At 42.9% G+C, this 13,827-nt stretch overlaps 1 protein-coding gene across 4 annotated transcripts in view; it reads left to right on the plus strand.

Annotated features, from left to right (window-relative positions):
• The first annotated feature begins 10,742 nt into the window (after window positions 1–10,742).
• The window catches only part of TNPO3 (transportin 3), an 83,150-nt gene continuing 80,065 nt past the window's right edge, over window positions 10,743–13,827 (plus strand). For 2 of the 4 annotated variants that reach the window (XM_057731257.1, XM_057731256.1), the window contains exon 1: window positions 10,743–11,242. In XM_057731257.1, the coding sequence (XP_057587240.1) occupies window positions 11,123–11,242 (120 nt within the window). In that variant the 5' untranslated portion in view covers window positions 10,743–11,122. The remainder of the gene's footprint in view (window positions 11,243–13,827) is intronic. The other 2 variants (XM_057731255.1, XM_057731258.1) reach the window with 2 other exon arrangements.

Below are 13,827 nucleotides of genomic sequence, written 5' to 3' on the forward strand. Positions count from 1 at the left end.
TATCCATCCCTAAACTGTATGGCTGTTAGCATAACTGATGCCATCTTGGGCCCATTCAGTTCCTCCTATTCTTCCACTGACTCTACCTAGGGCTGTACTGTATACGAAACTCTTCTCTGTCATCAAGGGCTTTGTAGTAATAGATATTGTTTAATGATCGTTAGGCCTATGTGGCCTCTATGCTCTGTTAGTCCCCAAACAATGATGAAAACTTTCACTGCCGTATTCCCGGTGCCCAAGAGACTAGTTGCCTACTCGGAAATCTTGGCTTAGGAATGCACTTTCTATTTCCAAACCCTATAACCCTAGGTTAATTACAAAATTGTCCCAGTGGCCTCTTGGTGGTGCGGAGTGCAGCCGTGAATGCTTCTGGATCGTTATCTGCCCGATCCCACCCTGTGAGTAAGTTACCCTATGATACGCTGATTCATTGATTATACAGAGCCACCTGCCTCGTTTTTTGGTCTCAGGATACCTTCTCAGTTCGATGGACACTTCTTATTCCCTCCATTCTCCAAAACTAAACTCTTTTGGTTTTTCCTAAATAATACATGGGTTCAGTGCTGAGCCTTTTCCTTCTTTCATCCAGGTGGGAAATGGGCTTTCTTAGATCCTTACCATTTATTTGTTACATTGGCATAGATGCCAGACAAAGAAATAAAAGCATCCCAATTGGGAAGGAAGAAGTAAAACTATGTCTATTTGCAGATGATATAATCTTGTATGTAGAAAATCCTAAAAAAAACACTAAAAAATTATTAGAACTAATAAATGAATTTAGCAAGTTTGCAGGATACAAGATCAATATACAAAATCAACTGTATTTCTAATTACTTACAGTGAACAATCCAAAAATAAAATTAAAAAACAATTTTATTTATAAGAATAGGAATAAACTTAACAAAAGTAGTGCAAAACTTACACTCTGAAAACTACAAACACTGTTGAGAGAAATTAAAGATCTAAATAATTGGAAAAACATCCCATGTTCATGGATTGGAAGTTAGCATTGTTACAACGGCAATACTCCTCGAACTGATCTACTGAATCCATGTAATCTCTATAGTGTCCCAACTGACTTCTTTGTAGAAATGGATAAGCTGTTTCTAAAATTTATACTGAATTTTAAGGTACCCAGAATAGCAAAAACAATCTTAAAAAAGAAGAAGAAAGTAGGAGAACTCACACTTCCCAATTTCAAAATTTAAAATAAGGCAATTGGGACTTCTCTAGTGGTGTAGTGGTTAAGAATCTGCCTACCAATGCAGGGGACATGGATTCGATCCCTGCTTTGGGAAGATACCACATGCCATGGAGCAACTAAGCCGGTGCACCACAACCACTGAGCCTGCACTCTATAGCCTATGAGCCACAACTACTGAGCCTGTGTGCCACAACTACTGAAGCTCACACACCTAAAGCCTGTGCTCCACAACAAGAGAAGCCACTGCAATGAGGAGCCCGCGCACTGCAAAGAAGAGTAGCCCCCACTCACCACAACCAGAGAAACCCTGCATGCAGTGACAAAGACCCAACACAGCCAAAAATAAATAAATAAATAAATAAATTAATTAATTAAAATAAAATAAAATAAAATAAAATAAGGCAATGGTGGGAATTCTCTGGTGGTCCAGTGGTTAGACTCTTCACTTTCACTGCCAAGGGTGCAAGTTCAATCCCTGGTCTGGGAACTAAGATCCTGCAAGCTGCACAGCATGGCAAATAAATAAATAAATAAAACAAGACAATGATAATCAAGACAGTGTGGTACTGGCACAAGGATAGACATATAGATCCAAGGAATAGAACTGAGAGTCCAGAAATAAACCCATACTTCTATGGGCTACTGATTTTCTTTTTTTTCCGGCTGCATGCAACCTTTGTTGCTGGGTGTGGGCTTTTCCTAGTTGTGGAGAGTGGGGGCTACTCTTTGTTGTGGTGCACGGGCTTCTCATCGCGGTGGCGTCTCTGGCTCAGTTGTTGTGGCGCACTGGCTTAGTTGCTCCGTGGCATGTGGGATCTTCTCGACCCGGGGACTGAACCCGTGTCCCCTGCATTGGCAGGCGAATTCTTAACCAGTGCACCACCAGGGACGTCCTATGGGCAACTGATTTTCAACAAGGGTGCCAAGACCATTTAATAGAGAAAGAATCATCTTTTCAACAAATGGTGCTGGAAAAAGTATATATTCACACGCAAAAGAACGAAGTTCTAACACCACATACGGAAATTAACTAAAAAATGGATGTGTTGGGCTGTACCTCTCAGGCCTGCAAGCCCTGTACTTGCCAAGCTTCAAGACTGAAGAAAGAGCTAGGAGTCAGTGACAGAGAGATCAAGGGTTTAATGGAGTGGGGAGCTAACATGTCTGAAGCAAGGTCCTGGAGTGACACCCCACCATGTGCAGCAAATGGCTTGCAGGACATGGTAGTGGTTTTCACTACCGGGGAAGAGGGAAGTTACCAATTACAGGGGGAATTAATGTCGGGTTGGCTCATCTGTTGCCAGGAAACCAGCAGAGGGGCGAGCCCCCTCACTGCCGTTTTGATAAACTCTCATAGCGGAGATAGTTCTGATCTAAAGATTAGAACAATCACTAGTTGGGGACAAGAGCAAGTACATAGGTATTTACTGATTAGGCTCTATGATTAAGAGGGAAGGTGTAGGTGAGGCAGGGAGTGGTCTAGCAGGGGATGTACAGAGAGCAAGAGAACAGCCATCTTGGGTGGCCTGATCATACAGGATATAAGATATAAAACTATAAAACGCTTAGAAGAGAACATAGGGGTAAATCTTCATGACCTTGGATTTGGCAAAGGATTCCTAGAAATGACACCAAAGGCATGAGAAGCAAAAATAACAAATAGATAAATTGGACTTTATTGAAATTTACAAATTGTGTGCTTCAAAGGACACTTCGTTCGGGCTGCTATAACAAAATACCACAGACTAAGCAGCTTATAAACAACAGAAATTTGTTTCTCCCTGTTCTGGAGGCTGGAAATCTGAGATCAGGGTGCCAGCATGGTTGGGAGAGGGCCCTTCTCTGGGTTGCAGACTTCCCATTGTGTCCTCACATGGCAGAAGGGACTAGGGAACTCTATGGGGGTCTCTTTTATAACAGCATAATTCACTCATGACGGTTCCACTCTCATGACCTAAGCACCTCCCAATGGCCCCATATCCTAATACCACCACATTGGGCTTTACGATTTCAACATAGGAATTTCGAGAGGGCATTTAGCACACACCATCAAGAAAGTAAAAAGGCAACCTACAGAATGGGAGAAAATATTTGCAAATCATATTGGATAAGAGACTTGTATCTAGTACATATAAAGAACTGTTATAACTCAATAATAAAAAAGATAACCCAATTTAAAATGAGCAAAGGGTCTGAATAGCAATGAAGTATTGATCCATTCTATAGTGTAGATAAATCTTGAAAACATCACGCCAAGTGAAAGAAGTCAGTTAGAGAAGGCTACCTAGTATATAATTCCATTCATATGAAACGCACACAATAGGGAAATCTATGTGTAGAGAACATAGATTCGTGGTTGCTTAGGGCTGGGGTGGAGAGAGGAGGGCATGGGGAGAGGAGTGATAATGAAAGCGGATGGGGTTTCTTTTGAGGTGATGAAAATTGTCCTAAAATTGGTGATAGCTGTACATACCTGTGAATCTACTAAAAATCATTGAAATGGACCCTTTGGGTGAATTATACTCTACATGAATTATATCTCCATAAAGCTGTTTAAGAAAAAAACGATGGGGGGTGGATTTATTAGAAAGATACAAACTCATGTAACCTTACGCTGGGGCTGAGCCTGCTGGGCCCTCAAAGACCCTGGAACTCTGGCCCAGAGGAGGGGTCCTCACATAATCTAATTTGCAGCATGGACACCACCTGGGAGAGCCTTAGAACCGCAGCCCCTTGGGCCACATGCAGAGCTACTGAATCACAAACTCTGCAGGTGGGGCCCAGAAAACAGCGTTTTAAGGACCCCTCCACATGATGGGTGCTGATGCAGGCTCAAGTGTGAGAATCACTTGAGCACCGTTGGGAAGCCAGGAAGCCTCTGCCTCACCTCTGCACGTGTTTCATCTCCCTGTGTAGCAACATGCTCCCTCTGTTGCTACAGACAGATTTTCCGCACTGCCCACCCTCCCTCACACCTCACCGTAGTCTTCATGGTAGGAAATGGCCACCAACAATTTCCAAATTTAAATTTCTTTTGGAGCACTCGCCAAATTGAGACTAGCATCCAGTTTCAATTGCAAGTTCTAGGGGAGGAACTCAGGTGGCCCAGTTTGTGTCAGCAACCTCTTCAAGGTTGTTTCCAGGGTCATCCTTGAATGGAGGAAAGTTGGGGGTGGGAAGGGCCAGCTCTCAGAAAAGAGGTGAGGGAGGCAGAAAAAGCAATGGGTATCTCTCATGGGAGGCAAGAGAAGAACATCTAGGGTGACTAACCATTGTGGTTTGCCTGGGACTTTCCTAGTTTTAGCACTGAAAGCCTCATGTCCTGGGAAACCCCTGGGTGCTGAGCAAACTAGAGCAACTGGTCACCTGAGAATTGAAGGGCGGGGTGGAAACAGAAGGGCTTACACTTTGGGGGGGTGGGGGAGAGGGCAACAAAAGGAAAAGGAGTTGGTGAGATTCCCAAGTGGGGGCATTTGGAGAGGTTGGTGCATTTTTGGTTGTCGCCGTGACTGGGTTGTACCACTGACGCGCCACAATGCTGAGACAGACTTGCACAGGAACAATCGTCCTGCCCCAAATGCCCGTAGCTCTCCCGCTGAGAAACCCTTCTGTGACAAAATGAAGGCACAGCCAGCAACCTAGGTGCACATTAGAATCACCTGGAGCTTTCAGGTACCAAGATTGGAGGCCCAGACCTAGCCCCAGGGTTTCTGATTTAACTGGTCTAGGGAGGTACCCAGGCACTGGTGCTGTTTAAAGGACCCCTCCCCCACCGGTGATGTGAAATGTGCAGCTGGGTATAGGCACCGTTGAGAATCAGAGTGACATCAGGGAGGCATGAGCCACGGAAGTTGAAGTCTTGGAAGGTTGAGTATTGGGGCACTGGGGGAAGAGGGAAGTTGCGATGTCTGAGGCTGTAGAGAGATTTAGAAGGCTGGGGGACCATGATGAGGGTGTTGGGTGTGTTCATGGAAAGAGGCCCTGGAGTCTGGATCCAGCAGCATGGAACCAGAGCAGGTGTATGCTCAGTGCCTACTAAGCAGAGTGGCAGGGAAGGTGAGAGTCATAAATGGATCCAAATATCTAAATTCTTCCAGAAGCAAGAGCCAGCTGGTAAGCACTTTGTCCCCAGGAAGCAGGGAGATGTGAGCAGTGTGACAGGTGTGACAGTGTTTACTGGTACTTGGCTGGTGGAGTAGCCAAGCCTTTGGCTTGTTTACTGCCTAGGTAGCTCATTAAATACACTGTTCCCCCTGGATTTGAAAAGCCTGTTGGTTTGGGGGAAAAATTTGTGATTTCTCAGTATCTCAATAAGAGCAGAAGTGACAGTTTGACTCCATATTTTTGTAAAATGGTAATTACTTTATAGTTGTTTACAATGAGCCAATTCCAAGGCACTTTCACGTGATCTTACTTGGTCCTCCCTGTGTGTTGGATGGGTGGGTATCATGTTCCTTTTGGCAGGGCAATCCAGCTTATGAAGGTAGTTACTTGGCTAGGGTCACATGGTTAGAAAGAGGTGGTGCTAGGACGGGCACCAGGGGATCTAATTTTTAGGACAGCCCTCTTTCTGCAAGAGAGAGTTATTTATTTTCTACCTACAGCCAAGTGGAGCCTTCTGGCATTTGTGAGGGAAGTGTAATCTTCTGTCAGCCTGGTTGGATGACAGTTTGACCCATATCATACCAGCCCCAATGTACTGCTTAAAACCCTGAAGTAAAACTGGACTAAAAGTCAATAAACTGTGGATGTAATATGACTTATAAAAATTAGTCTTGTTGGGAGAAAGCTACTTTTCCCCTCCTCTATGTCTGGCTTCCAAAGAGAAGAGTTCAACAGGGAAAGGAAGACTTTGTGAGGGATTAAGGAGAAGGAATCAGGGGCAGCTTGGTGGACCTTTACTGAACTGTGCATGTTTTCCCTCTACCATCGCCCCTGGATTCTCTGTACAGTGTTTTTTTTTTCTTTCTGAAATCAACTTCACTTTGTTAATGTTCAGAAAAATTCAAACCTACTCAGTGTTTTCCCACTCTGGTATATCAGAACTGTCCCTCAGAGCATCCACCTTTAAACAAGGCTCCTTTTGACTGTGGACAGTGAATTTGTGCCCTCCTTAGTCCGTAGAAATTCAGGATCTCTATTTCCCATCCTCCTCTCCCAGCCCTTCTCACCAGTGTGAATTTGCTTTGCAAGTGAAATTGTGGGAAAAGCTGGCCACGACTGAGGGCAGTTCTGAGCTGGAGAACCAGACAAAGGCAGGTGATGTCCTGAGCACGTGAGCCCCGAATGTGGGTTTAACTGAAGAGGTTTATTCCGTGTTGGGTTTATGGCTGTCTCAGGTTGTGCAGATGGAGGAATATGGTACAGGATACGTGCCCTATGGGGTGAAGTTGGTCCAGGAGAGGTCCGTGCTCTGCAGCCTTTGGGCAAACAGCCACCAAAACTCAGTCAGCACTGGCTCCTGATGATCATGACTTCGAGTGTATCGTGTCACTGTTTCGAAAAAAAAGCTGTGTTGTTTGTGATAGAAATGTATTTGTTAAAGCGAAAATAATCATCATAAAGAAAAATTCAAATCATAGAAACATTATTAATGCATTTAACAAATATTTATTGTGGGCCTGCCATATGCCAGGCACCATTCAAAGCACTGGGGATACGGCACTGATGTATAGCCTGCATGTTGATGGGGGGAGTTAAGCCACAACATAATAAAAATATGGAACATGTCAAGTGGTGATAAATGCTGTGGAGAAACATAGACAAAAAGAGAAAGTAGAAACCACTCAGAATCCCATCACTGGAAATAACCTTTGTTAACATTTTGTTGAAAATCCTTCCAGACAACTCTCTCCCTATGTAGAAACATAGATATAATTTCCTCTTAATGAGTATTTTCACATGCTGAGTCATACATAACCTTTCCTCTTCCAATATTTTCTGACATCTTTTTATGTCAATACATAAAAATTAGCATACCTTTTTTCCAGTTTCAACTTTTTTTTTTTTAATTTGGGAAATTTGAAACAGAGAAGTAGAGAGAAGGCTATAGTGACCTCAATTACCTATCCCCTGTATTTAATAATTGTTAACATATTTGCTTCCTCTCTTTTGGAGGGGAAGGGCTTATGTCTGTTAAACTAAATTACAGATTTCATGAACATCTTACCTGTTCTGCTTCTACTCCAATGGGGTGAAGGGCAAGTCAATTCTGACACTACCTGGAGTTAGTATCAGACTCCACAGGCTTAAGGGCTCAGTCCTTCTCAAGACTGCCCTCATTTCAGATGTCAGCCTTACTTCAGGGGTCCCCAGGCCAAGTGCACTACTGACCAACTGGCTACAAATTCAGGGGTTCTCACTGCCCCCACAGGTTTGATAATCTGCTAGAATAACTCACAGAACTCAGTTAAGTGCTACACTTATTTTTTTTTTATATTCCAATAAAGATGCATTTAAAAACTCAATGGCTGCAGGAATGGGAGGATGAGAGTGGTGATGTTTCCAAGTAGCTTGTTTGTCACCACCATCTCCTGCCAAACTAAGAATCCCTAGACACCTGTTCTTGCAATAACAACAACAGCATTAGCGTGTGTTGAGTGCCTGCTATATGCCAGGCACTGTGTTGAGCCCCTTCGATGAGTTTCCTAGGACTGCCATACCAAAGTATCACAAGCTGGGTGGCTTACACGAACAGAAATGTATTGTCTTACAGCTCTGCAAGCTAGATCCAAAATCAGGGTGTCAGCGGGGCCATGTTCCCTCTGAAACCTCTAGGGGAATCCCTCCTTGCCTCAGCTTCTGGTGGTTTGCAGCAGTCTTTGGGGTTGCTTGGCTTGCAGCTGTGTAATTCCAAACTCTGCCTTTGTCATCACATGGTGTCCTCCCTGTGTTTGCCTCTCTTCACTTGGCCATTGTTTTATAAGGATACCAGTCATACTTCAGAATGACTTCATCTCAACTAATTATATATTCAGTGATTCTTTTTCCAAAAAAGATCACATTCTGAGGTGCTTGGGGTTCGGACTTTAGCGTCTCTTCTTGACACAGTTCAATCCATAACACCACTTACGCATGCACTCATTCAACCACTTAAAGTGCCTGCAAGGTGAGTCTATGTTGATCCTATGTTAGAAATGAGCACACAGACTCAGAGGAAGGTTAAAGCATCTGCCTAAAGTCACACAGTCCAGGCAGATTTGATGCAAGACAGTTGGATTCCCGTGTGCCTTTCTTGAGGTTCCAGAGATGATTCAGATGGAGCCCCTGCCCCCGGAAGAACTCTGAAAGAGGGGGGTGATTCTCAGAAGAAATGTTTTGGAGAAAGGAGGTAGAGGGATGGGAATTTAGATGTCACATCACCCCTGATTCAAACTCATTATGTTCCAAGTGTAGCTGTTTCTAGGATGCATGCACACCTGTACGTACATGTGCACACAGACACTTGTATAGCTGAAGCAGTGCTTTTTTCACTCATGAGAAGCACTCTGATATTTTGTCTTCTCTTCTATTATTTTTTAAATGCTTGTTGCAACCCATCGAGCTGCTTTTATGAATCAGTAATGGGTTATGATCTGCCGTTTGAAGAAAAAAAGCTTAAAGGAGAAATTCCAAACTCCCTGGGCTAGTCTCCAAGACCCTTTCTAGCCTGGGCTCTGCCCTCCTCTCCCAATCTTGTTTCTCTTCACATGACACTAAACAGATCCCATTCCCCAAGCTCACCAAACTTCTATTGCTGTGCCTGGATTATTTATGTCTCCAGGCATCTAAGTGCTATACTTATAATTAAAGTTTTATTTAAAAGGCTATACATAGGGCAAGGTCTGGAAGATGACAGAACTCCCATACCCTCACTTGGTGGAGTCAGGGTATGTCATCCTTCTGGCATATCAACGTGTTCATCAACCAGAAATCTCTACTGAACTTCAAAGTCCAGAGTTTTGATCTGGGTTTCATTACCAGGCACAGATGATTATATCAGTGTTAAGTGATTACACTCAATCTGGCCCAGAGTTGCAACCCTCTAATCACATAATTAGTCTTTCAAGCGACCAACCCCTATCTTGTCTTTTCATTGCTGAATTGTAAGAGTTCTTTATATATTCTGGATGCAGATCCTTTATCAGATATTTGATTTACAAACATTTTCCTCTCATTTTGTGGGTTGTCATTTCACTTTCTTTATAGTGTTCTTTGACACACACGTTTTTAGTTTTGAAGAAGTCCAATTTATCTATTTTTCCTTTTGATAATTGTGCTTTTGGTGCCATATCTAAGAAACCATAGTCTAATCCAAGGTCATGAAGATATAATCCTGTTTTCTTTTAAGAGTTTCATAGTTTTAGCTCTTACATACGCACATTGTATATGGTGCAAGGTAGATCCAACATCATTTTTTTACTTGTGGATATTCATAGACCTTTTAAATTGTATTGACTTACCTGTCTTTCTTTGCATTTGGACTGTAAACTCCATGAGGGCAGAGACCAAGGTGGTCTTACTAAATTTTTAATGAATGGATGAATTAGGTAATCAAAATATCAAATTTCTTTCTTTTTGTCAGAAATTATATCAACTACGTACAGTAACACTGTTTTCATTGTGATGTTGGTAGTTAAAAATCCCTTGACAATAACAATTCAGAAATAAACTAGTACGCAGAATGGTAGGGACTGTAAAATTTAACAGGATTTGGAGCTAAACTCATTTGGATTCAAATCCTAATTTTCATTTAAGAAATTTGTAACCTTGGGCAGATTACATTACCTATCTCTTATTCCTTAAAATGGGGATTTAGTTTGTATAATTGTTAAAAGGATTAAATAAGACTTTACACATTGCAAAAATTCACCAAATGGTGGCAGTTATTTATTATGGCAAAGGAGAAACAGCAGTGTTTGGAAATTTTCTCCACAGTACAGATTCCAAGATTTCTATTTTCTTTTGTGGATTGAGAATTGTTACACCACTTATGTTTGATTCGGAAAGAAAGGCATACACGAAAACACAATTCCATGTGTTTGTGCAAATACTCTGGAGTCGGAGTGTCTTGAGCAACAGAATGAAATACCTTTTTGAGTGTAAGAACTTAGTGGAAAGGGGACACTAGACATTTTGTATTTATTTCAACGTGGCACATTTTTCAGATTTGCACAATAGTTATTTGATTACGTCTGTCTCCTCCATTAGAGTCAGCATACAAATCCTGTCTTAAATCATCTTTGGATTTTCAGTACAGTGGACACTCCACAGATGGTTGAATGGATGCGCTTTGTCCACGGAGTTCCGAAAGGATTCCCTGGAGAGGGATGGAGAAGTCGGGAGGCGGAGGTACGACCTCAGATCCATTGCCAAGGAGAGGAGAGCTGCACAGATGTGGGAGTCACGAAGGTCCCAGAGCTCCAGTCCAACGCAAGAAACGTGGAGAATCACTTCTTCCCGGTTCCTCGCCCGGTACGGTCACTTCCGGGAGGGGGCGGGGAGACAAGAGGAGGCGTGCCGGGAAGGAGGCCATTTGCACTGCACCAGGCGGAAGTGTGCCAAAGGTTTCGGTGCTGCCGCTTCCGGCCCGGGTAAACGCTGCTTGAGGTATGCTGCGTGGTCTGTGTGGTGCCGGGACAGCTCTCTGAGGACAAGTCAGCGGGCCAAGAGGCGAACACTGGCGTCTGGACTCAGAAGTCTGGAGTCTAGTGGGAAAATCGGAAAAACAACCAGGAACTTGAATACGGTCTAACCTCTTGTTTCCGAGGGGGTAACTTCCACGGGGAACCTCTCTGCCCTGGTAACGGCCAAAGAGGAGATGGCGCCAGTCAGGGAGCGGCTGTGGCCGACACAGTGAGGAAGCGCGAAGGCGGAGCAATCGGAGAAGCCTCGGGAGAAGAGCCAGAGCCCGTCGCTGCCGCCACAACCACTACTACCATGGAAGGGGCAAAGCCGACATTGCAGCTCGTGTACCAGGCTGTGCAGGCGCTCTACCACGACCCAGATCCCAGCGGAAAGGAGCGCGCCTCGTTTTGGCTTGGGGAGCTGCAGCGTTCGGTGAGGGGCCGAGAGAGGCCGTTCTGCGCCGCGGGGCAAGGGTGGGGTGGGACCTAGGCTCGAGCCGGCCGGGCGGTTGGCCTCGTGAGGTCCTCCTTGGGGAGGAGCTGCTGCCTCGGGGTGGGGCTGCGAAGCTGCATCTACGCCGCTTTTCGGAAACAAGTTGCCGCTGGTCGGTCGCGAAGTGGCCCTTTCCCCACCCCGTAGAATCTGATTTGTAGATCCCTATACTTCTTGCTCGTGGCTTCCATCTGGTCCTCTAAGTTTTACCCTTGCTACTGCTAGCTTCTTAGGCCTTGCTTTTCCGTTTTGTCTGTCTTCAGATCCAATCCCAGTCTTTCTCCATCCTCCACTTAAGGATGCTTTATCCGTCTCTCTTCGGTGTCCAGGTGTTATGTCCGTCAGTTCCTTCCCAGTCATAGCCTTACCTCTCACTGTTCCTTGTTGCTTTGCACTCTAGTTTGAGTACATTATTCTCGAAACTTCTGAGGTTTCTAGATCCTTATACACGTGAGTTTTTCCCGTGTTTTGGGGTGCAACATAATACAAAGGAAAGAAAAATCAGTTCTGGTTTCAGAAAATCTTTGCAGTTCTCATTTTACTGCATTTTGGTTTTCTAACCTTGCCTTCCCCAGATTTTTAGCTTCTTTATAAGATATGGGTATCATAGCTGCCTTGATTATTACAAATAATTGTGTCAGCATCCAATGAGGGGGTTAATTGCAATCTATTATACCTATTGTATTTGTGCATTCTTTGAATGACGTGTATTATGCTTTCGCCTCTAATATCTCTACTTATCCGTGCTGTGCTTTGATTCTTTGTGGCTATGCATACTTGGTGATCTTGAGGACTTTACCTTTCTTATTTTTGCATTTTATACGCCTAAGCATATTTTAAAATTTGCCCTCTCCTCTTCCACTTTTTTTTTAAAACTCATAACTAGTACTTAAAGATGCTCTGCTCTTTTGAATCATCTCCTAGGCTGTGAGTGCATAATAAGTATTTAAACATTTGCAACTTTGAATATTACACTTAAAAAAATCGGGAACCCAAGTCCTGGATGACCTCGTGGGAAGAGAAAGGAATAAGACTCACTGTAGGCTATACAAGAAAATCACTCATATGTGGTCTTACTTAGTGTTTAGTTTTTGTGATCTGGGGACCCACATGTCCCTGATCTTAAAGTTTTAAAAGTAAAAATAGGAGAAATGCTACACCACACCAAAAGTCAGCTCTTCCCTACTAAATCAGCTTATTGTAGGTATTTTAAATCAGTATTTGAGTGTTTACCATGTACCATAACTGCTAAGTGTTGGTATATGGAAATGAACCAGACAAAAAAAATCTTTGCCACAGGATATTTGTGATGTTTAGATGAATTAATACCTACAAAGAGCTTAACAAAGTTCTTGAAACCTAGAACTCAAAATATGTTTGTAATTGTTATTTAAGTATTAGTCGCTTACTTTCCGCTAGTCTCTGTTACAGCCTTACTTCATCACCATCGCCATTATCATCACTATTTACAGTTGGGTCGCAACGGGAACAGATGGCACAGTTGAAATAGGCTAATTTGAGGAGGGTTTGTTTTTATAAAGGTGCTGTTTATAAAGATGCAGATATAATGTGGTACCACAAAAGGTAGTGTAGTAACCTGTAGCCAAACTGTTAATAGCCCTAAACCAGAAGAGATAAGAGGAGTGGTTACTTCTTGGACTCTCAACAGAAGTGTGGAGTTGTCTGCCTTGAGAGGAGTGGTGGTTTTCAGTTGAAGGGACGTAGCCAGCATGAGGTGATTTTGCAGGGAGGAAGCTGGAGGAATAAATATCCACACCTTATTCTTCTAACTTCCGCCTGGGATTCCCCATTGGGCAAACCCAACCTTAAGCTAGGGGACTCAGGAAGCTGTTGATCTGTTCTATAGAGGTCAGCATACTGGGGCAGAAAACATGGTAGAGAAGAATGGAAACATGGACCTGGAAAATAGCACAGTCACACATCATCATTTTTAGGCAACTTCAGCATCAGGATTGACAATTCAGCGAACACTTTGGCTTCTTAATTCCTTTACTTTTTCCTAAGCCACCTGGTCACACAGCCACATCTTGGATCTTGTCATTGTTAAAAAGTTACCCCCAGATCACTCACACATTGAGCGCTGATCCCACAACCCATTGAAATTTTTTTAGTTTGCTGGCTTAAGAATCTGAAGTAATGTCTTAAAATAGTTTTTACTTTTTTGAAATATTGTATAATTTTAATCAAAATTTGAAAGTTAATTTATTATTGTTAGTTTAATAAGTTATTATTGTTAAAATTTTAAAAATTTAAACCACACTTTAAAAACTTTCTAAAGTTATCAAGTGAAAATAGTTTTACAAAATTTAGGATGAAAAAAGAGCAGTTATGTATAGACTTTCTCCTATGAAAATGAGCATTTAGGGTCCCTCTACTTCCTCACACCCTATCACTCTAACATAGTATACTACATTTTTGGTTAAATCATTACACATTGTGACTGATGAAACATATATACCGTGATACTTTCTTTTTTATGCAACGTTTTTTCTGGTGGTAATCAT

This window comes from Hippopotamus amphibius, chromosome 4, assembly GCF_030028045.1.
Source record: "Hippopotamus amphibius kiboko isolate mHipAmp2 chromosome 4, mHipAmp2.hap2, whole genome shotgun sequence".
NCBI lineage: Eukaryota > Metazoa > Chordata > Mammalia > Artiodactyla > Hippopotamidae > Hippopotamus > Hippopotamus amphibius.